Here is a 24,392-nt window from a genome sequence, read left to right on the forward strand (position 1 = left end):
GAGCTGCTGCTCAGTGCCTTCCTGTGTGTTATACTGTGGTCTCTAATGCACTCTTCTTTTATGGCTTCTTGAGCACAGCTAGAAGTCTGACTTTATGTGTGCTATCACATAGCTCACATCATACAACTACCAGTCTGTGACTTCCTGTGTGCTGTGAGTTCCTGTGTACTATATCCTGTTATACTTGCTGCAGATCTGCTGCTCATTGAATTCTTTTGTGCTATACTGTGACTTCACGTTTGCTCTTCTGTGACCTGCGGTACAGAGATGCTGCGGCTTGGCAACTATTGTGTCGCTTCCTATATACAGTTACCAGTCTGTGACTTCCTGTGTGCTGTGAGTTCCTGTGTGCTATCGTCTGTGACTTGCTGCAGAGCTGCTGCTCCGTGCCTTCCTGTGTGTTATACTGTGGTCTCTAAGGCACTCTTCCATTATGGCTTCTTGAGCACCGCAAGAAGTCTGATTTTATGTGTGCTTTCAAATATCTCACAGCATACAACTACCAGTCTGTGACTTCTTATGTGCTGTGTTGTTGGTTCCTGTGAGCTCTTCTGCTATGGTGCACAGCGGCTACCACTCTGTGATTTCCTGTGTGCTGTGCTCTGAGTTTGTATGTATCTCCCGCCAAATTCCCTAGGCATTGTTCAAGGGAGGCTCCTCCATTAGGGCGGAGGAGTGTCGCCTCTCAGCTTTCTCACAGTGCGAGAAGCAGAAACATAAAATGTTATTTTAAATACCTTTTCATGTTTCTGCTTCTTGTGCTGCGAGAAAGCAGAATGGTATGCCTGGTTGGGGGTGGGCGGTTGGGCGGTTCAGTGAGGAGTGGCTTGCCCACTGTTGTGGGCGTTGACTGTTTGGTCAGCCCTCTGGGGCCAACCAAACCAGTCATGCGTACTCTACATTTTCTCTATGTAGGCTTCATGCAGCCTACATAGAGAAAATGGCCTCCATACAGGTGCCCTGCTGGGCGCTGTCTGCCCCAATTACAACGCTGCCAAAGGAGCATTGTGATTGGCTAAGGGGAGGAGAGGGAGGCTGCCTTTGCTTGTTCCATTTCCAGCAGTGGGAACCGGCCAGGAGTGGAGGCGGCGTGGGACCCGGTAATGTAAGTTGTATATTTTTTGTTGTTAAATTCAGTGTGTTCCTCTAAGCAAACCCCCACGCGAACAGCCACGCGACCCTACCACCCGCCCCCCACTTTCGAGTCATGCGAGCCGCGACTGGCATTGTTATGTGTAGACACCCCCTGTACAAACACACACACAATATGCTCATAAAGACCATCTGCACAGGGCCCTGGTTCTTTTAATTGACCACCCAATGTCCGGCTGGCTCCGATCACTAGGGTGGGTCTCTGAACCAGTGGGTAGAGTTCTTGACAATCTCAAGTGCATTTTTACCTCAAAAAAGGAAGCACTGTGAAAACAGCCCTTTGCGTTGTCAGGTTGTCCTGCCTCCCTCCTAGATGACTAATCCTTGCTAAGTGCCACTGTTCCCACAACTCCTGCCTTCCTGCTGCGAGAGCCCAAGCCATTGTCTTCTAAGAGGAGAGTCCTTAACAAGTCAGTCAAGGATGTATATTCCGTCTCTGGAGCACAGATGAAAGGCAAACCATTTCCAAACCAGTTTACTCCCAGGTAGCACGAAGGATTCTTTTCTGTAGTTACTTTTCCACAAAAAGCTTTAAAAATCTACATTCACCACAGAATTTTTAAAAACAAAATGGAAAATAACTTTTATTGTCTGTTTTAGAATGTTTCCATACCTAGATTTAAAAAGTGATATTATTCACAACAAAGGTCCTGATTTAATTTTTGGCGCTAAAGATACTCCATAGCAGCGGTGATGGAGTATCCTTACCGCCAAGAATGTGGTCCGCCCACCTGATTTAGATGTGAGTGGCCCATACGTTTAATCATGGTGGAGGCTATTCCATCTCTGCCGTGATTAAAACCCCATCCAATGGGCCTGCACAGTGAGGACTGTCAGAGGAAGACCTGTAATTCGACCCACCTGATTTAGATGCATGGAATTAGAGGTTAGCACTGGCGTAACGAAGCTTGAGGGGGCCTCCCTGCATGGTACATAGAGAGGCCCCCTCCTGGCTCAGTCAGGAGCTCTGCAGCCAGTGTGCTGTGCTGAGGGGGGCCCCCTGGAGCTTAGGGGCCCCACGCACCCTGGGGGCTGCGGGGGGCCTCTGTTACACCCCTGGAGGTTAGTCTTCACTGCCTGTTCCTGCCAGGAAAACCCTGGCAGTAGGGGGCATTAAAAACTGCAAAATGTTCCTCTTGCCATGGGCGACCCCTGCCGAGGGGGAGGGGAGTATTTTCTTTTGTATTTTCAAAATGAAAATACCGCTTCAGGATTTTCTTTTAGAAAACAAAAAGAAAACAGTTTCTTCACGGGTTCGTCGTGTTGACGGAGCAGTACACGAAACTTCACAACGCATTGACAGGAACCACCGAGGCAGAGGGTCCTGTCAATGCTGTAAGAAACGGCCGCCTGCTTGGCGGCCATTCTCAGTTTGGCAGGCGGCCAGGGGTGTAACACAGGCCCCCGCAGCCTCCGCGGTGCGGGGGGGGCCTCCGAGTTCAGGGGGCCCCCTCATCACAGAACTTCGGTCTGAGAGCCCTGGATTAAATCTGGAGTGGGGGCCACTCTGTATACCTGGCAGGGGGGCCCCCTCAACTTTCGTTACGCCACTGCAGGCGGCAGCTCCGTCAGGGCGACGGAGTAACTTACTCCATAGAGCGGGCAGAGAAAAAGGCTGTTCGCCAACTTTGAAATCACGCCCTAAGTCTGCTCTTAGAAAACACAGCTTTACCTCCATGGCGGAAAGAAGGTTTTGTAACTGCTTACTTTAGGGACAGAGCTAACACGCTGTCATGATAGCAGGAACAATATGAATCATAAACAGGCAAAAAATCTGGGGTGACCATGCAGCAAAAGCAGATTCTTTACACGCAAGCAGGGGTCTGTCCCTGCCTGCATGTGCGGAGGGTTTGTAAAGGTTATTTGTTTCAAAGTAAATGCAAAAATAAATGTTGCCACCGGCATCTAGCAAGTCTGTTTCTGTTGAAGATGTGCATTCGATATGTTCTACGTAGACTCTTCTAATATTTAAAATACATGTTTTGTGGGCAGTGTGACAGAGATATTTAATAGCATGTACTGTTTATATAGAACATTGTACGAACCAATTTTAGGGGCATATGATCAAGGACCGGCGATAATTATCGCTAAGCGCACGTAGCGCTAGGATAATTATCGCCGGTTAACGTGGAATTTTATCGCTGAGATAGCGTGCTATCAGTAACGCTTATCTCAAAAGCGATAAAATTTCAAGCGCTAACTGCCAAATGTGAGATTATCGCTGGAAATCCAGCGATAATCTCACAGAGTTTGGCGATAGCTTGTTGATACGGCCCCACATACTTAGCCATGATATCCACCTTCCATTGGATATCATGGCTAAGTCAGTCTTCAAGCAGGCGAAAGGAAAGTAGCGATAACCAAGGATTAGCACTACTTTGCTTGTCGCTCTGCAGGTTAGCGTGCCTATTGATAATTGGAGAAATGTCGGTTAGCGACATTTCTCCAGTTATTTTAGGACGGAACGCCCACTTTGCATCTCATTAGAGATGCAAAGCGGGGCGTTACGGGAAAAAAGGAAGCTAATGCAAGGATTCACACAATAGCGTGACCTTGCTGATAAGGCGATAAAATTATCGCCGCTTTTCATCCGAAAACGGACGCAAAAGCGGCGATAATTTTATATCGCCTCCTTGATGATATGCCCCTTAGTCATTCCACCTTTAGTTCCCATCGGAGGCGATAAACCAAATGGACCTAAATGTTTTATCTAATGACCTTTCTTATGTAAGAGCTTCATGCAGCATTTCGCCCTTGGCTTACTTCAGGCAGGGTTCAGTTTACTATGTTTGCCAACAATACCCAGCTTTTCTTCAGCTTCCCCAAGGCTCGAGGGGTGGTCCTCTGTCCAAGGTGAACTCTCTCTGCCTCTCTGGCTGGACGGTGGCTGGCCCGTCCCTTGTGAAGCTACTTCCTGCACAGAGGAGGCCTCACTGAGCAGCAGAAGGGCGTTGGGCCCACAGTTATGGTCAGTGTCCCTCGATGGCCTTGTCTCTGCACGTCTCGGCACTCACGGACATCAAAGCCCTACCCTAGCTGTCCCAACTACCAAAGTACCAAGGACTTGCTTTTTCCAGATTAAGTCTTAAATCATTGTTTTTCCCTCTATGAAGCTTCATCTAGACATCACTGTCGTAAACACACGCAGTCACGTCTGGATTGTGGCAATGTGGTGTAGCTCTTCTAAGACCAAAAAAGCCGGATTCGGTACAAGGCCTTGTCGTATTTGTGCACAGAATGCGGTCTTACAGAGAGAGTCTTTTTAAGGTCTGGCTTGACAGCAGAGCTGTCTGCAAACCTGTTGTTACCAATCCTTTAAAATGTACAGTGGTCTTTCACTCCGCCCAGAAGACCAAATAAAGGTATTGGCTGTTCGGGTACCGTCCCGCCTCCTGTGGGGTAGTTGTGTTATCATGCATGAGGAACTATTTTATGTCTCAAAAACACATTGATTAATCACACACATAAAATTATTTAGCTCATGGTTTAATTGTATAGGGAACACGATAGTTTTTGCTTTTTTTACCTCTGCACCAGAGCAGGATTTGTTAAAAGTTTTAGTCAGGTCTCGAAACGCAAGCCCGACCTATTGGCATTGTCAGCGTTTGCACAATATTGTGTATTTTAGGTATCCCTTTAAGTGGTTACAGTGTCTTGAGGCTACAGTGCTCAGAGGCCTCCGTACACGTTCCACGCAATAAGTGTCCCGCCAGCAGGAAGTACCAGTGGGCCGAGGGATGCACTGTTTGAAGATGCTCATCTTAGTTTGTCAGGTATGTGTCACGTGCCCCAGGTACACGTGGACTGCACAGTGTGTATGTGGGTGTCAGTAACTGCTCAGGAGTGCAGGTTTCCCAGATCTCAGGCCATGCAAGTGAGGGTGAGCTGCAGTACCCCTCTAATTAGATACCAGGGGTGTGTGTCTACCCTTGAGGACATGGCACTCCTTGGCATGGACTGCTGGGTGGTCAGGGTGAGCTCCCCGCTCATATCATTAACCGGCTGTGAGAAGTTGGCCTGGCATATGCTGGTCACTAGTTAAAGTGGCCACCTTGCACCAGTCCAATTCGACTCTTATGGTAGATAGGTTTAAGACAACCTTTTAAAGAAAGCTATCCCAGTGGTAGCTGTGGAGAGCAGCCTTCAGGCTAAGTCTCTGAGGAATGTAAAGCAGCTTGTTTTACCTTATAATCTCTTGAATTACCAAATGAAAAGGACACCACACAGGTATATATATCAAATATATATGTATTTATTTCTAGACACCCTCCACTAATCTCTTTATGAGATTAGAAGTCAGGAACATATGCACAAATCAACGTTTCACAACAAATTAAGAACTTATATGGCTGGGGCCCTAGGGGCGTACCAGACCATATACTTAAAAAGAGTTATAAGAAGATCGACTTGAGGAGGGAGAAGGCCTAGGGTCTTCAGAAGCGCTGGGGCCTCACTAATCCACCCAAGGCAGGTAAGTAAAGGACCCACGGGAGACGCATGCAGTGTGAGAACACAGCCGCGGATCCCAATAGACTTCAATGGAGCAAGTCGCGATTGGAATTTTAACGTTCTAGGGTACTTCGGGAGAGTCTACAAGCAAGTCACTTACAAGGTAAGCAGTTCGAGGGCCAACATACACAGGAGCACCGGAGTGCTGGAGTTAGCTCACCCAGGGAAGCCGGGTGCATAGGTGTCTTTTGGTGTCGGGTCGCGGCGTCGTTTTCAATGGGAGCTGAAGAAGACTTGCTGCTTGTGAAGACTGAAGAAGTGTCCGGTGGAATACAAAGATGGATTCTGAAGAAAGAAGACCTGAAAGCAGAGGAGACAGTGTTCAAAGTCACTTGCCAGTGACCCGGGCCCAGGAAGATGGATGCCCACAGTCGGCGGGTGATTTCAGGTGATCATGGGTATCTTGACTCTTCATCCACGAAGTTCAAGAGGTGTCAACGACAACCAGGAGCTGGATTCAGGGTGTCCCATGATGTCTGCAGCTTACTAAGGTGTTGGCAACCGGATTGGAGCCAACAAGCCTTGGCAACAGCAAGTCTTGTGGAAAGTGAAGAAAGTCAGCGGTGCAGACCAGCAAGGTCTGAGGGACTCACCCTGCAAGGGTAAGTCAGGGCAGGCCTGGAGCAACCAGGGGAGCCCTTTGGTTTGATGAGAAAGTCTTCAGGAGACCCACAAGCCAATGGGCAAGGGATCGCAAAGATGCCTTGTGAGGATTCACTTTACAGGAGCCCACGGTCACTCGGGATCAGGTAGGCCTCTGATCTTCAGTGGAAATCCTGCTGGAGGCTTAGACCACACATGGTCCAATGTACAAGTTCGTAGAGCGTCGTGAAGGGGTTGCACTCAACAATAGTGCACGGTACCCGGGTATTGCTGTTCCTCATCACTCATGGGGTCCACTCACCTCAGCTCTACTGGGGACTCATGATGGCCGTCGAGAAGTCAGGAAATCTACTTCTGGGGCTGTAGGGACTTCGGACTCTGGCGGGAGTGGGCACATTTGCGACAGTAGTTTCAAAGTTTTGGTGCCTGCCAAGCAGGGACTCACTCCTTGACTCCAAGGGAGATTCTTCAGTCTTCAAAAGGTAGTGGAACATCGAAGGTCCAGGATTCTTCTTGTAGAGCGTCGTCCAGGGATATCTAGTTTGTAATGGCAAGGGTTCCATATCTTATACTAAAGGAAAGGGAGGGACTAGCTCTATGACCACTCCTCTGGGAGGGTCAGGGGAGTGGGTGGTTACAAAACAGTACGAAATCCCTGGGTCTATAATATTTCATTTAGAGAATGTGTCCACAACTATATGTCAAGTAAGGGAAAAACACAGAACCCACCATGGAAAAAAAGGATAAGAGAGAATTAGAAAAAATTGGGCATTTCCCTTTTTAGGACGAAATCCCTCACTCACCACAAGGTGACATGCTTCATCATAGGGACTCTCCAATCAAAGGAAAACCCTAGTTCCATTGAGGGCTACACCCTCTCAATTATCTCTTACTTTTTTTTACCCTCTGACCACTTCCGCACCCTCAAACTCGGGTTTGACAGCAGATGGGTTACAATTACTGTGGCTAAATCAAACAGCACACATGGACCTGCAAGGTTGTTCATGCTGTTCCAAGGGTATTCTAGTGAGCTTCTCTAAACTCTGATGTTTAATTTGTGAGCCTTCGTAACAAAATCAATATTGGTATTCATATGCATGGTAATGTAATTAAGTTATTCAAGTAGTAAAACTGGCAAGAAACAAATTCATTATTAGTAAACTTTACAAGCTGCCAAAATAAATGGCGCAATTTTCCAGCAGGTGGCACCAAACCCTAGGGTTACAGTATGTTTTATTAGTGACAAATTTCAGTCAGTTTTTTTTGTCCTGCCTTTAACTATTGAGTGCAGTTTTCCTAAGTGAGCTTTTAAAAACCATTTTTCTCAGATGTTGCTTTCGAGAGCGATTTTTGTATGAACTAAATTACCAGAATTCTATTTACCCATATCAATTTGAAGGTGTCTAGAGACAGCCATTTATGATATTTGATATTTGATATTTTTGGGTATTTGTAGAGCGCAGACATACGCTCCGGAAGGAGCATCTTGGCGCTAAGTTAGCAAGCAGCGGGTACATAAGAGATGGTACGTGGTGAGGAGACTAAAGCTAGATAGCTGCCAATACAGAGGTATCTGATTGTTGGTAAACCCAGGTCTTTAGGAGTTTTCTAAAGGTGCTCTCCTTGTCGGTGAATCTAAGATTGACAGGTAGATTGTTCCATGCCCTAGCTGCCAGGACGGTAAAGGTCCTCCCACCCCTGGTTTTGTATTTGAATCTTGGAATGGTAACAAGATTTGTACCAGATGATCTCAGATCTCGCGAAGGGTTGTAGCGTATGAAGCGCTTTGCAAAGTAATGGGGCCCTGAGTTTTTCATAGTTTTAAAAACAGTAAGGAGAAGTTTAAAAAGAATCCTTTTGTGTAACGGTAGCCAATGGAGAGTGTTCAACGCCGTTGAAGCTGATGACCTTCTCGGAAGTCCCAACACCAATCTGGCGGCTGCATGTTGTGTGCTCTGCAGCTTTTTAAGGGTGGACTTTTTTACTCCCGCCATTAAACCATTACAATAATCAAGTCGGGAGAGTATTCGAGCTACCGCGACTGATTTTCGGGCTGCAATGGGGAGGAAGTCAAAGAATTTTTTCAAAGACTTAATGAGTCCAAAACAGCGGCCAGCAGTGATCCTGACGTGGTCATCGAAAGAGAGGAATGAATCGAATTGCACGCCCAGGTTCCGCGCTGAATGTACAGCGCTAGGTGGAGCCTCAGATCCTGTGGGCCACCAGTCCTTCGGGCAGAAGGATATATCTTTGCTCAGCAGTATGATTTCGGTCTTGGCACTATTGCATCTTAGATGATTGTTGTTAAGCCACTGGAAGACATCGGAAAGACAATTTTGGAAACGCAGATCTGCGCTCGTACACTTTTTGTCGATCGTAACGACAAGTTGTGTGTCGTCAGCGTATGACGTGACGAGGATCCCATGGGATTCTATCACAGCGAGGAGGGGGGCCATATAGATATTAAAAAAGAGGGGACTTAATATGGACCCCTGGGGCACTCCTGATGTTATGGGTTTCTCGCTGGATAGATAGGGACCCAAGGACACAGTTTGGGACCCATTAGATAGGAAAGATTTAACCCATGCCAAAGCTGTGTCTGTCACGCCGATCTCTCGCAGTCTGTTGATCAGGATGACATGCGAGATAGTGTCGAACGCTGCTGTTAGGTCAAGCAGGATGAGGATGGCCTGCCTGCCCTCATCCTGCAGGAACTTGATAGAATCAGCTAGTTCGATCAGAGCTGTTTCTGTGGAGTGACCCGATCGAAATCCCGACTGCTGCGGATGCAGGATGTTACCAGTCTCTACAAAGGTTTTCAACTCTTCATATACCGGCTGTTCCGTGATTTTACCAAGGACAGGTAGTAATGAGATGGGGCGCATATTGGTAAGATCAGTGGGGGATTTGTTTGGCTTCTTCATCAGAGGCTTCACAATAGCCTTCTTCCAGTCATTGGGCACCATCCCGGAGTCGAGAGATTCATTTATGATGGTGTTAATATAGGGATTCACTGTATCAATCAAATGGTGCAGGATGCTAGGTGGACAGGAGTCAGTGGGGGCTCCTGATTTACATGCCAAAATTGCCTTACGTGTTTGTTGAATGGAAACAGGTTTGAAACTAGAGAGCATACCGTGGGTCAAACGCTGCCACATTTTTGCCTCCGAGATCCACTTCCTTGTATTCTACTCCTTATTTTTTGCCCCATCCTCATTCTGTATGCCCTCAGCACAGAGACTCACCTCTCCTTGTTAAAGATACACTCCACACCTTTGCAAAGGCTGCAGAGGGAGCCAAAGTGACTTGCACCAAGCCTTCCCATGCCTTCTCAGTTTGCTGTCACGCTCCACTGCTTCCAGTTCCCTTTTTTGCATCAGATAAAGCCTGTTTTCAGTGTGGCTGCTCTGCTCCTATGCACATGTGTACGGTGGCCGAGGGATGCCACTGCAAGTGCAAGCTGTCACATAAATACATTTGAAGAGATGGCAGAGTAGGACACTCAGCTGTTTAGGAAGGGCACAGTCCAGTGTTCCTTCAATGGCCACTGAAAGGCCAGACTGCTCATGTGCAGGGATCTAGAGGGGAATACGTGAATTTAACAATTTGACCTTTCCAACTTGTCTGCAAAGTTATCTGCCATTTTAGAGTGAGCGCACATGAAAACCTTCATCAATCCTAATGCATTCAGTCACTTTCACCCTGCACTCAGACACTTACCAACCTTCATTCAAGCACTACTCACCCAGCACAAAGAGCACTCACGCCATTCTCCCTGCACTCATACATTGCTCCCACACCTCTTATTCTTAACACCGTATGCAAAACCAAGTGCATTTACCAATGCTTGTTCTCTGTATTTTCAATGCAGCCTGTACTCCAGTTTCCCTGCCTCCTCCCCACTTTAGTTTCCATTTTGAAGTGCCTGTTCCTGTGTCATCTGCCTCCGTACACCTTGCTCCTTCCCCAGGTACCCACTAGCTTCTTACTTCTTTGACCTTTTTCTTCGTTTTGCACATTTACAGCTCACCCTCTGGTGCTCCTTCACTAAACAGAAAACACTACAGCAGCCCATGATTCCTCCTATTTTACATCACCTTTACTGTGTTTGTGTTCTTTAATTGGTCTAGCTTTTCATAACATTTAAAGAATTCTATTTTTCAATTTATATACCGGCCCTGGTGCCTCCTCGTTGGACCCACAATCTCCACGGTGGTGTAAATGATGGTAAAGGATCAACGATAGATGAAGATCGGGTAGAATTTGGAGAATCCACGTCGATGCAGGAGACCTGAATCTAGAATTCACAAGTCCTTTGGGCAACCACCTACGACCATTTCTTCCCATAGGATCTGAAATTGTACAAGGACTTCACGAAGAGAAACATATATAATGCAGGATTCACCTTTTATGTTCTTAGGCGAGCCAAGCATGTAGGGACAGGAAACCATTGTCATGTCATCTTGTACCAAAGAGATTGGAGACTTTATGTGACCAGCTTGCCCTACAGAGGCTGGAGACTTTATGTGACCAGCTTGACCTGTAGAGACTGGAGACTTAATGTGACCAGCTTGACCTGTGGAGACTTGAGACTTTATGTGACCAACTTGTCCTAAAGAGATTGGAGACTTTATGTGACCAGCTTGTCCTATAGAGACTTTATGTGAACAGCTTGTCCTGAAGAGATTGGAGACTTTATCTGACCTGCTTATCCTATGGAGACTGGAGACTTTATGTGACCAGCTTTACCTGTAGAGACTGGAGACTTAATGTGACCAGCTTGACCTGTGGAGACTTGAGACTTTATGTGACCAGCTTGACCTGTAGAGACTGGAGACTTAATGTGACCAGTTTGACCTGTGGAGACTTGAGACTTTATGTGACCAACTTGTCCTAAAGAGATTGGAGACTTTATGTGACCAGCTTGTCCTAGAGACTTGATGTGACCAGCTTGTCCAGAAGAGATTGGAGACTTTATCTGACCTGCTTATCCTATGGAGACTGGAGACTTTATGTGACCAGCTTGACCTGTAGAGACTGGAGACTTAATGTGACCAGCTTGACCTGTAGAGACTGGAGACATTATGTGACTAGCTTCTCCTGAAGAGACTGGATACTTTATGTGACCAGCTTGTCCTAAAGAGACTGGAGTCTTTCTTTGACCAGCTTGACTTGTAGAGACTGGGGACTTTATGTGACCAGCTTGACCTGCAGTGACTGGAGACTTTATGTGACCAGCTTGTCCTAAAGAGACTGGAGTCTTTATGTGACCAGTTTGACCTGTAGAGACTGGTGACTCGTCAACAGTAGTTGAGAACATTTAGATGATCAGGTGGCAGAGTCATGGATCGGGTGTGCCCTGGCAGGAAAGATGAGAACCAGGAGAGGGCATAGCCATCTAGTTCAACAGCGGTGAACTGATTAAGCAGGATGGAATGATTGACTGTGTCAAATGTGGCAGAGAGGGGCAGCAAAATATGTCCCGCGGGATGTCCAGGATCCAGGCTAGTACAGAGACGAGCGCTGTGTCAAATCCATGCCCAATCAAAAGCCCACCTGGGTTGTATCCAGCAATTCATGGTCCTCTAAAAAACTGGAGAGCCATTGAGCCAGATATTTCTCCTCTAGTTTAGCAACGAGACTGGAGACTTTATGTGACCAGCTTGTCTTGAAGAGACTGAAGACTTTATGTGACCAGCTTGTCCTAAAGAGACAGGAGAGTGTATGTGACCAGCTTGTCCTAAAGAAACAGGAGACTTTATGTGACCATCTTGACCTGCAGAGACTGGAGACTTTATGTGACCAGCTTGTCCTATAGAGACTGGATACTTTATGTCACCAGCTTGTCCTAAAGAGACTGGAGACTTTATGTCACCAGCTTGTCCTAAGAGACTGGAGACTTTATGTGACCAGCTTGTCATGAAGAGTCTGGAGACTTTATGTGACCAGCTTATCCTATAGAGCCTGGAGACTTTATGTGGCCAGCTTATCCTATAGAAACTGGAGACTTTATGTGACCAACTCATCCTATAGATACTGGAGACTTGATGTGACCAGCTTGTCCTAAAACGATTGGAGACTTTATGTGACCAGCTTGTCCTGAAGAGACTGGATACTTTATGTGACCAGCTTGACCTGTAGAGACTGGAGACTGTATTTGACCAGCTTGTCCTACAGAGGCTGCATGCTTTAGGTGACCAGCTTGACCTGTAGAGACTGGAGACTTAATGTTACCAGCTTGATATGTAGAGACTGGAGACATTATGTGCATAGCTTCTCCTGAAGAGACTGGAGACTTTATGTGACCAGCTTGTCCTAAAGAGACTGGAGTCTTTCTTTGACCAGCTTGACCTGTAGAGACTGGGGACTTTATGTGACCAGCTTGACCTGCAGAGACTGGAGACTTTATGTGACCAGCTTGTCCTAAAGAGACTGGAGTCTTTATGTGACCAGTTTGACATGTAGAGACTGGAGACTTTATGTGACCAGCTTGTCTTGAAGAGACTGGAGACTTTATGGGACCAGCTTGTCCTAAAGAGACCTGAGACTTTATGTGACCAGCTTGTCCTAAAGAGACTGGAGACTTTATGTGACCAGCTTGACCTACAGAGACTGGAGACCTTATGTGACCAGCTTGTCCTATAGAGACTGGAGACTTTATGTCACCAGCTTGTCCTAAAGAGACTGGAGACTTTATGTCACCAGCTTGACCTGAACAGAATGGATACTTTATGTTACCAACTTACTGGAGACTTTATGTGACCAGCTTTTCCTAAAGAGACTGGAGACTTTATGTGACCAGCTTGTGCTGAAGAGACTGGAGACTTTATGTGACCACCTTGTCCTGGAGAGCCTGGAGACTTTATGTGACCAGCTTATCCTATAGAAACTGGAGACTTTATTTAGCCAGCTTATCCTATAGAGACACAAGACTTTATGTGACCAGCTTATCCTATAGAGACTGGGGACTTTATGTGACCAGCTTGTACTAAAGAGATTGGTGACTTTATGTGACTAGCTTATCCTGAAGATACTGGATACTTTATGTGACCAGCTTGAGCTGTAGAGACTTGAGACTTTATGTGACTAGCTTGTCCTAAGGAGATTGGAGACTTTATGTGACCAGCTTGTCCTATTGAGACTTTATGTGACCAGCTTGTCCTAAAGCGACTGGAAACTTTATGTGACCAGCTTGTCCTAAAGAGACTGTTGACTTTATGTGACCAGCTTCTCCTAAAGAGATTGGAGACCCTATGGGACCAGCTTGTCATACAGAGACTTTATGTGACCAGCTTAACCAATAGAGACTGGAGACTTTATTTGACCAGCTTGTCCTAAAGAGATTGGACACTTTATCTGACCAGCTTCTCCTATAGAGACTGGAGACTTTATGTGACCAGCTGGACCTGTAGAGACTGGAGACTTTATGTGATCAGCTTGTTCTAAAGTGACTGGAGACTTTATGTGACCAGCTTGTCCTATAAACTGGAGACTTTATGTGACCAACTTTTCCTAAAAAGACTGGAGACTTTGTGTGACCAGCTTGTCCTATAGAGACTGGAGGCTTTATGTGACCAACTTTCCTAAAGAGACTGGAGACTTTATGTGACCTGCTTGTCGTAAAGAGACCGAAGACTTTATGTGACCAGCTTGTCCTAAAGAGAAATGTTAGAGATGAAACATGTTGGCATGGCAATAGGAAGACATAAGTGACCAAAGAAATGGCACATAGTGATGGGGTGCAAGGAAGATAATTATGACTAATCTACTTACACATTTTACACTATTCACTCACCCCCGGCCTCCACACTACACACAACAACATTGACCCTAAAGGTTCATGAATCATATACTTGCACACACATGTTAACCTTTGAGAGGTCTAGATGCTAGGACTGTGTTCAACTGAGCTTTGAATGAAAACAGGGAACTGCTAACAAAAGAGGTGAGTTTTCAAAGGTCAGTGACAGAAGACATGATTGAGACACTGGATAGGGGTGATGGTAAATGGTCCCAAACAGCTGCAGCCTGTGCAGGTAAGAGCAGTGGGCCGGGTGGTAGGGAGGGTTGGGGGGGCGGTTTGGATTTCGACAGATGACAACAAGGGAAAAATTAATTATTCAATTATTTTCCCTCGTGCGCGTATTTCGAATCCCCTCCCAACTCGGCTCCACCGCCCCATCCCTCAAACCTGCACTGGCTGCTCCAAAGCTAGATCGTCTTAAATGAGGAACCGGGGCTCTGAAACAAGAGGTCCAGAGAGGTGCGCGGGGCAGGTAGCAAGAGATTCGAGCCTGGATGGCAGGGGCACAGCTACCATTTACAACTTGGCCAACCGAACACAGTGATAATTCTCCATACAATTGGTTGCCAATGCAGAGTGCCAGGGCTTTCAAATCTGAGCGGTGACCAGTCTAACAGCCATGCTTTGAAGGATAGGTAATCTGGTCAAGGTATCGGCTGGAAGACCAAGATAGTAGCGTTAGCGTAGTCGGTTTTGGGTAGAATGACCAGAAGGGTTCTGATCTTCTGAGGAATGACAGGAAGGTTCTTTCTCAACACTGATAGTTGGAAAAGGCAGGCGACTTCTGCGGTGACTAGACTTTCCAGGAGAAGATCCTTCTCAGACCTGATGCCAAGGTCCTTAACTATGCCAACAGGATAAGGGGGAGAATCCAACTATCGGGGTCAGAATCTGGAATTTTACAAATGGACAAGATTGCAAATCGGCAGCTCCACTTTGGCGGCATTATTTTTAACATACTGATTACCATCCAAGGTTCAATGGCTAGCAGACAGGATTTTAAGGACTAGCAGACAGGATTGAATGACTAGCAGACAGGATTGGATGGCTAGCAGACGGGATTTGATGGCTAGCAGACAGGAGTGGATGACTAGCAGACAGGATTTGATAGCTAGCAGACAGGATTGGTTGACTAGCAGACAGGATTGGATGACTAGCAGACAGGATTTGATGGCTAGCAGACAGGATTTTAATGACTAGTAGACAGGATTGGCTGACTAGCAGACAGGATTGGATTGTGTACTGGATCACTTCAGGAGGGCTGGAAAGTCTGAAGATAAGTTGAGTATCATCAGCGTAGGACATAGAGTCCAGGCTGAGAGGTCGAATTATGTCAATCAAACGCCTCATGTAGGTGTTGAATAGGATCAGAACCAGGAATTATCTCTGAGTGACTCGTCAACAGTAGTTGAGAACATTTAGATGAACAGGTGGCGAGAGTCATGGATCGGGTGTGCCCTGGCAGGAAAAATGAGAACCAGGAGAGGGCATAGCCATCTAGTTCAACAGCGGTGAACTGATCGAGCAGGATAGAATAATTGACTGTGTCAAATGTGGCAGAGAGGGGCAGCAAAATATGTCCCGCTGGATGTCCAGGATCCAGGCTAGTACAAAGACGAGCGCTGTATCAAATCCATGCCCAATCAAAAGCCCACCTGGGTTGATCCAGCAATTCATGGTCATCTAAAAAACTGGAGAGCCATTGAGCCAGACATTTCTCCACGATGGGGAACAAAGAGATTGCTCTCTAGTTGCTCTCTGTTCTAGGGTCCAAATTAGGCCTCGTTATGAAGAAGGATGAGGTCTCTGACATCTCTTGAGCAGCGGCTGAAGGTTCATGAAGACGAAGTGATGGATTCACAAAGATTTTATTGTGGCTTACTCATGTATTTCACCTGTTGTTCTCCAAGACTTTAGGCTTAAGCTTCAGGAGTCATTCAGACATACTCACTCAGAACCTTTGCGTATCTGGGATCAGATTCACTAACACGTCACGCAGTGCAGGGAGGGAACATGCTGCCCGGCACTGCGTGACAGTGTGAGAAGAAATGTCTGCTGTTTACTAAGATATGACGCTTTTCTGCTTCCTTCCTGCGCTGGCGCACCGTGTGCTGCCTAGCTCCAACGCAGGAGCCCTTTCACCATGGTGCAATGTTTTTGTGAAGGAAGGGACACCTTCCTTCAGAAAAACCATACTTAAAGACATTTTCCTCTTTGTATGCGTGCTGCAGAATGCCAGAACCAGAAACTTATTAGAACTAAAATATTCTAATTGAAGTATTCATAACCAATTTCATTATAGCTGTAGTTGTCAGTCAACTACACATTTTTGTACGCGCTTTGTACAATGATTTAAGATTACTATTTATAATTTTATTTTCAATTCGTTCTTTTACAAAAAGAATACACATTTACTCCAGTACCGTACATTATTACAGCATTAAAATAATTCCATTGAAAGTTTTCATAAAACAATTAGCAAAATGAGTATGTATCATCCTTGTTTCAAGGTGTACATAAATTGATTATGGTGTCTCTCGGTCTTGAATTCAGAATTTATCTGACTGTAGCGGTTGGTTTTTGTCACAAAAAAAACCTTGTAGAAGCCTTGTGAAATGATAACACATGTTTCATAATACCTGTCTTTAAAAAAGGGGATAAAAGCAGTCCACACTGCTACAGACCTATTTCACTCCTAGACTCCATGGTGAAAGTAATGGGTAGGGTCCTCCTACAAAGGCTCACCTCTTGGGTAGAGGACAATAATATCATGTCCGACTCCCAGTATGGGTTTTGTAGAGGCCGATCCACGACCACTCAATGTCTGAACTTATACTTGATTTTAAGTAAATATACAGTGGTTTTTAAGGAGACTGTCCACCTAGCCTTCATGGACTTGTCCTCAGCTTTTGACTGTGTGAACAGGAAGAAGCTCTGGCAGTCCATGAGGGCAAAGGGGGTTGATGGAGGCATTGGGGATTTTTTAGAAGATCTACATAGATCCACCAGAGCAAATGTTAGATTTTCTCAGGATCTGAGCGTGACGAAGGACTTCAAAATCAAAAGGGGAGTCCGACAAGGTTGTATACTGGCTCCCTTTTTGTTTCATTTATATATTAATGACTTCTTAGATAGTTTTTTGCAGGAAGTAGGGGCCGATTGTCCCAGAGTGGGGCGCCGGGGTATCCCGGTCCTACTATATGCGTACGATGCGGTCCTTATATCTAGGACTGAAAGAGGTCTCCAAGCACTCTTAACTGCTTTTAAATCTTTTATGTCAGACAGGGATCTCACAATAAATAACTCCAAATCATTCATTATGCAGGTAGGCCAAACCCCAAAAAAGAATTTTCAATTTAATGTGGGCAATGAAAAGATTCCCATCTCTAGCACGTTCTCCTATCTCAGTGTCCTTTTTGACAACAAATTGAATTGGGTCCCGTACATTCTGAAAAAGAAAGGGGACTTTATTAGGGTGAACGCAGCTATCTTTAATTTTGCCTCGAAACTGGGGAAAAAGCCTACTGGTGCAATGTTGCAATTATATAATACCAAATCAGTGTCTATGGCATCTTTTGGAAGTGAAATTTGGAGGTATAGCTCGGGTGAGCGGTTACAGATTGTGGAGAATACTTTCCTGAAACGCTTACTGTGTCTCCCACAAGGTACATCTAATTTAGCTGTTCATGAGGAGTTGGGGGTACAGTATATCAATGATATTTTTTCCCTGCGACCATTGATTTGCTGGTTAAAACTATGGTTAAACCCAGATATCCCCCTAACGCACATGATCTTAAAAGATTGCTTGTCTATGGATAACTCATCTGCTGTACCCTGGCTGAAATATATCAGGAAAGGTTTTTTAAGCTTAGGGCGGGGTGAGCTATTCGAAACTACCGAATGTATTACTAAGGGGGATGTGGAGACAATAAAAACAGCCTTCATGATGGACAGGACAATGATGAGGGAAGCTAAGGAGGCACAGAAATCAAGCGTCAGGACTTTTCTTATGTTAAAAACAACTCCACACACTGAGCCTTACCTAATGGGATCTCTGTCTTCTCATGAGAAATTTTTATTAACTAGATTTCGGATGAATTTATTTCATCATTTGCTTGTCAGACCATATATTTAGTTTTTTAATAAAGAAGCAGCATCCTGCGGCTGCGACGGAAAGTCTCCGCAGGACATGCTGCATTTTATGTTTTTATGTAAATTTTACGAATTTCCCCGCAAACGCTATCTGGTCCCGCTTTTAAAGAAACTTGATTTTTATCAGATCAGACCTGCCATGATATATTTACAACTACTATGTAGTGATAGTATTCTTTTTGTATTAGAGTTTTTAAAGTCGGCTGTTAAATATAGAAAATGCCTGGATTTATAAATATGTACCGCCTAAAATTGCTGCTAACTCAGCACCGATGTATCCTAATGATGAACTTATTCCCAATATTTACTTTTATTGTGTCGTACTTGTGTGTACTTTTATGGTTTGTTTTAACAAAACCGAAATAAAGTTTGATTGATTGATTGATTGATTGATTGATTGATTGATTGATTATGGTGTCTCTCGGTCTTGAATTCAGAATTTATCTGACTGTAGCGGTTGGTTTTTGTCACAAAAAAAATCTTGTAGAAGCCTTGTGAAATGATAATACATGTTTCATAATTTTGAGGGATGTACTGATAACAATGAATTGATTGGATAGTAAGGCATTGAACAACATTGCTATTGTGATTAATGTTCTTTTTGTTCTGCTTTTGTTGCACCAGTATATGGTGCTCTGTAATATTAAAATGATAATTTTTTTTAAAGTATTACTTTTCCGGGTGCAGGAGACCCCCCCCAGATGGCTCTGTCCATTCTAGGGTGGCTCGCTGTATCTGGGAGATGCATGCCTTGAGGGACAGCTCTGGTTCAATCTCTGGCACATCACTTTGCTGCACTATGGTTATTGTGTGTAGAGAGTCTCTCACCTGGCCTCACTGCCCCCCACCTCTCTCTGCCCCCTCAGCGCCGTGCACAACCAGGATCATGAGCTGCTGCGCGCCTGGTGCCTCGCCGGCGCCGACCTCGACCAGGGAGACTACTCCAACCGGACAGCCATGCACATCGCCGTGTGCCAGAACTATCCGGACACCGTGGATGTGCTCCTGCGCTACGGAGCCACCCCGCTGGTGAGGAGGAGCTGGGGCGCTGCGGGGGGCCAGGGTGTGCAAGGGGATGTGAGGCAGGGGGAGCGGGATTGGCAAGTGAAGAGGGGGTGAACTATCTGAAGTGTGATGATGACATGAAGTCACCCCTATTGTGTGGCAAACAGATAGAGCTGGTGTCTGAAAGGAAGAGGAGGAGGCGTGAAGGATGGAGTGTGGGACAGACTCGAGTGTGAGCTGAAGAGGTGATCATAGTTTGGCTGTACACACATTAGCACTGTTGCCTTTCCAGTCTTGGGATAGGTGAGTACTCCACTGGATGCCAGCCATCGTCCATGTAGAAATGTGGCAGCAGCTAGCGTTTTCATTGGTCCAGCCAAGGCTCATTTTATTTCTGGCAATGATCAGCTCCAGATAAGTGTTTCATCTAAACTATGCGACCCTCTCAAACAGAATGTTTATAGAATAACTCTCCATCAATCGTCCTTAATTTCTTTTGAATTCGTTTATCAGTCACAATGTTTATTCGCAAAGATGGTGGCGATAGGTTGGAAGAGAGCATGGACGACTGTTCCGTATGAACACTACGTGGGATGGGGGACCGCCCGCCAGGGTCTAAACTGACATGTATTGAGGGCAAATCTGAGGAAGATGACATGTCCTTCCATTGGTGGGGACCCTTGGGGCCATATTACATAAAGTGCCATGGGCTCGTGCACCCGCTTTCTGTGGTCTCAGACACTTGAGCGCCCCTTCTCTTATATAGATCATGCCAGCATGATTCTACGGGGTCAGCTCCTCGTTAGCATGGCGTATAGCCCCATGCTAATGTGGGAAAAACATATGGCCCGATACAGAAAGGTGAAGTTAGACCAGAAGTCCAACTTTACTGCTTTTTGGTATTCACAAAGGTAAGCTACTACTAGTAAAGTTAGACTTTTGGTCTAAGTTTACCTTTGTGGCTACCGAAAAGTAGTAAAGTTAGGCTTTTGGTCTAGTTTTACCTTTGTGACTACTGAAAAGTAGTAAATTTACACAAAAGTGTGAGCTTACCTCTGTGAATCGTGCCCCTGGCCTCTGCACTAGGGCCCTATTATGACCGTGGGCACAGCGGCAAAGATGCACTGACTGTACCATGAAAAGGTGGCACAGAATCAGTGCACCACCCTAGGGTGACCACTGCACCCCCCTTGAGAAATCCCACTGCAGGCGGTTGCTGTGACTCACTGCACCCACCTGTAAGGGGATCTCTACCCCCGTTCAAAAGCAGTCCAGTGCCCCACGCACCTTGGAAGAGAGACTGGCTGCTTCAAACAGCTGTACTCATGCACTGACAGCAGGGTAGGACAAATTTGGGACTGCCTGGGGGCAATGCATTATCTCCAATAGGGCACACTGGGCTGTGCTTGCCACACCCAATTAAAAGCACACTACAGTGCAGAGCAGGGCTGTCACCTTATATATAACATGGTGCCTGGGCAGTTCTTTTGACAGTATAGGAACTCCTCATACCAGATTCTTGGGGCAAAGAAGATTTGACATCACTGGCTTAGTGGGTAGGCTCTGATGTCATCCAGTGACCCAAACTTCATTAACTGCTCTTGAAGGCAGTCTTCAAGAATAGCCAAGGCTGCTGCCTCAACTAGAGGGGAATGGTCTTAGGATGTGCTCGCTGGATGGGTGGTGATCAGAAACTGGAGTAGGTTCATTGTATTCAGCCTTGGTAACGTGAAAGCAAACATACATGTATTGTAAATTCCCTCTCATAACAAATGATAGTCCATTTAAGAAGGAAAATATGTCCATGCCTAATATCCACAGAGATGACCTAATGCAGGAAATTTGTTTTCCAATGATATAACCATTTAGCCGACTGCTCGTGATTACAAGGTTGTATCCAATGTTTTGGGGCTATTGCAGCAGCCCAGGAATGGTTTCACAGGAAGTCTGGGGAGACCATCTTTGGAACATAGGAGATGTGTTGGGGAGGGAGTTTGGAAGTCCCCACTGAAGACCCATAAGTATTGCCACTGCCATAGTGCTGAAACGTCTTCTCGCTCTTGGTGGCTTCAATGGAAAACCTGAATCCAGGACCCCAACTGTGAAATAATTTGCTCACATTATTGTAATCCACAGCTGTGTGGACAAGCAGTGCATCTCAGGTGGTCCTTGTAGTTCGTCCACTGACTCCTGGCCAATACAGCTGTTGTTTTTACAGCGGGTTCGATCCCAAAAGGGTGTATCTTTGTCCCTAGAGCTGGCGCAGTGATCTGTAGTGGGAAGTAACTGTAGTATGCAGGTGCTCAGTCCATAACAAGGTCTATCTGCAATGATTTCTTTGAGGAGGAAACTCAAGCCCATATATTTAGCACCAAGATCCAGAGAACTGCGGACTGCTGGGTAACTAGCAAACCATTTTGTTACGGAGTTTTACATAGAGCGGTTTACACGAGCACAAGTTGTTGCAGAAGGAGACATTCATTCTGTTTGTTAGGCACGGGGAGATTAAGCGATTTCCCCAGAATCACAGGACGTTGAGCGTCGTAGCCGAGACTTGAACCCGGTCTCTCAGCCTCGAGGTCGACCGCTCTAGCCGTAAGGCTAAATCCTCTCCTCGTGTCTCAGAAGCTGGAGTGTTCCCTGAATCACAGTAATCAATTTGTTATATTGCAGTAACCTTTCCTTGTAAATTTCATATTGTATGCTGTGCGCAATGGACCCTTTTAAAAAGAGAACAACTTCACATGCCCCAATATCTAACTTTAGACTGTAAACTTAATTTTTTGAATCTCGAAATGTTTTTGTGTGTACTAGTTGTAGTGGCAAAGAATTCTAAGCCTGCGGTGCTTGAACCACAAGGGTGCTACCTCCTCCTTCGAAACCTGCCTTATGCACTTTAAATTGAATTTGTTGTTTTCACTGGGGGCTTATACACAGTGCTTAATTTGTAAAATATGAAGTGCAGGTGCTCAAATGTTTTGGGGAGGCCACACCTACTTTTTTCGGCTCCACCCATTTCCTCCACTGGCTCCACCCACTCTATTAGCTCCACCCACATCCTCAACTGGCACTGCTAAAAGTTAGATGTTATACCCAATCGATCTGAATTTCAGCAAGGGAGCATTCCTCATAGTAAGGTTTTGAGAGGAGGTTCCCCTGCCCTGTGAACATTTTGAAAAAGAATAAACCAAAAGTGCATTTAAAGCACAATTTTGAAATAAATTAGCTAAAATCTCAAATGCATTGAAAAGGGACAATTCCAGTGCTTTATGAGCCGATTTCTGGAAAGGAGAATACCATTTTTAACAGATTTTTAACTATTGCTCTGTCATCTCTCGTGGTATCTGACCTTGCGGCTCAGAGTTCACCCCTCTTTACCTCTGTTTCTGCTGCCGACCCTTCCCTCGTCAAAGTTATTCTTCACCTCACCTCCCTCTTGCTACCATGCTTCCGCGGCTGGTAGTTATAATGAAGTGAAGAAAGTAGAGGCATAAATAAACTTCATTGAGCCCCAGGTATTTCCTTAAGTAAACACATACTGCAGCAGCTCTGCCGGCCTCCGCCATAAATTAAAGTAAACAATTCTTAGGAAAAATAAATCTGCACGAGCCACTAAAAAAGCCAGTGGCATGAAGAGTCCACGGGGCCGCCTGTTTTATTCAAATGCTGCAGCTCAGGTGATGCGCAATATAGATTGCTTTGAAGTTCGAATTAAATTAATGGAGGACACTGTGAGGCTGACTCTGACCTACTCCTGTCAGTTGTTTTTGCACATAAAATTTAATACATATTAAGGCACGGCACAATTACATTACAAATTTACAAGCACAAAACATGACACGCCGCTTGCTTAAATAGCTTTTAAGACTATGGGCTCATTCATTGGGTGTGCAACTACTCACTGGTAGGAAAAAAGGCAACCAGTTTATTTAACATCCCGCTTTTCATTAGATATATATATATATATATATATATATATATATATATATATAGCAGTCAACCTTTCCTCGAACGATCCTCTTTGTCCTGGATCAAGAAGGGGACGGACTCCAGTAAGTTGTACCCAATTCAATTTATTTTTTCTTTGTGCGCTCTGCCGCCATGACGCGTTTCGGGCTCGGCAGCCCTTGATCACATGACGTGCCCCTCGTGTTTGTCCCATTTAAAGTGACAGTGCATAATTGTTTGCCATAGACATAGACAAAAGATTTTACCATGATGTAAATGTTTTCAACATGCTTATTCTTATCATAGTTGCTTATTGTAATTGTAAAATACATTACTAGACTTGTTCCTAGACATAAATAAACCGCACATATAAAATCAGAGCAATACAAGTGATAAAAACATGTTAAAACAAAGTTGTTAAAAAATTCTTTTTAAGCAATTGCTAGAGGCATGGTATTTTTCTGGCTGTGCAAAAACGGCAAGTAAAGTGCAAAGTTGTGCAAAATAGTGCTATAGTATCACCTATGCAGGCTCAAATTGTTTTCCAAATTTCGTCTATATATCGTGATTTATAGGAATGGAATGTAGGTCAAGGGAAAAGATAAAAACGGGGGAAGAAGAGAGAGAGAGGTGGCGGAAGGAAAATTGAAAACATATATATAAATATATATTGTTTACAGATAAAATTGTATTTTAGTGGAGAGCCTTGGGAAAGAAATCTATATTTTAAGTTTCTTGTTAGGGGATATAAGTTTACTCAGTTAGATATAGATTTCTTACAGCCACGTATAGAGGTCTTCCGTGGTGTTAAGCCCCTGTGGGCACATACTACATACATATCAAGGAAACTGTGCTAAAGGTCTTCCAAGGCAGTGCAAGCAGGAACCTCAATCTGTTGCTCTACAGGCCTCTCATGGATCTTTTCATACAAGACCCGAAATAGGTGGATTTATACTAAAAAAAACCTTGCAAATGCTCAAATGTCAGGCAATGGAGCCAAGGCCGTCACGTGTCACCCACAGTTAGTGGTTCTAATTTCCTGTCTGTGCCATCCCCCGATAGCGGGCATTCCAGGACTGCCACAGCAGCGAGACAGGATGATGGCAGAGAGGTCCGCAGGATGCCGGGCGTCTGTGAACTTATGATTTGGGGGAAAACACCATTCTGGAAAGTAAACCTGATCAGTAGACTGATGCAGATAATAATAGATGAATTTCCT

At 45.2% G+C, this 24,392-nt stretch overlaps 1 protein-coding gene across 1 annotated transcript in view; it reads left to right on the forward strand.

Annotated features, from left to right (window-relative positions):
* The window catches only part of LOC146839605 (L-asparaginase-like), a 116,533-nt gene that overhangs the window by 59,299 nt on the left and 32,842 nt on the right, over positions 1-24,392 (forward strand). Inside the window, exon 5 of the mRNA XM_085650359.1 lies at positions 19,087-19,249. Coding sequence (XP_085506485.1) covers positions 19,087-19,249 — 163 coding nt within the window. The remainder of the gene's footprint in view (positions 1-19,086; positions 19,250-24,392) is intronic.

Source organism: Triturus cristatus, chromosome 4_1 (genome assembly GCF_964204655.1).
Source record: "Triturus cristatus chromosome 4_1, aTriCri1.1, whole genome shotgun sequence".
NCBI classification, from domain to species: Eukaryota; Metazoa; Chordata; class Amphibia; order Caudata; family Salamandridae; genus Triturus; species Triturus cristatus.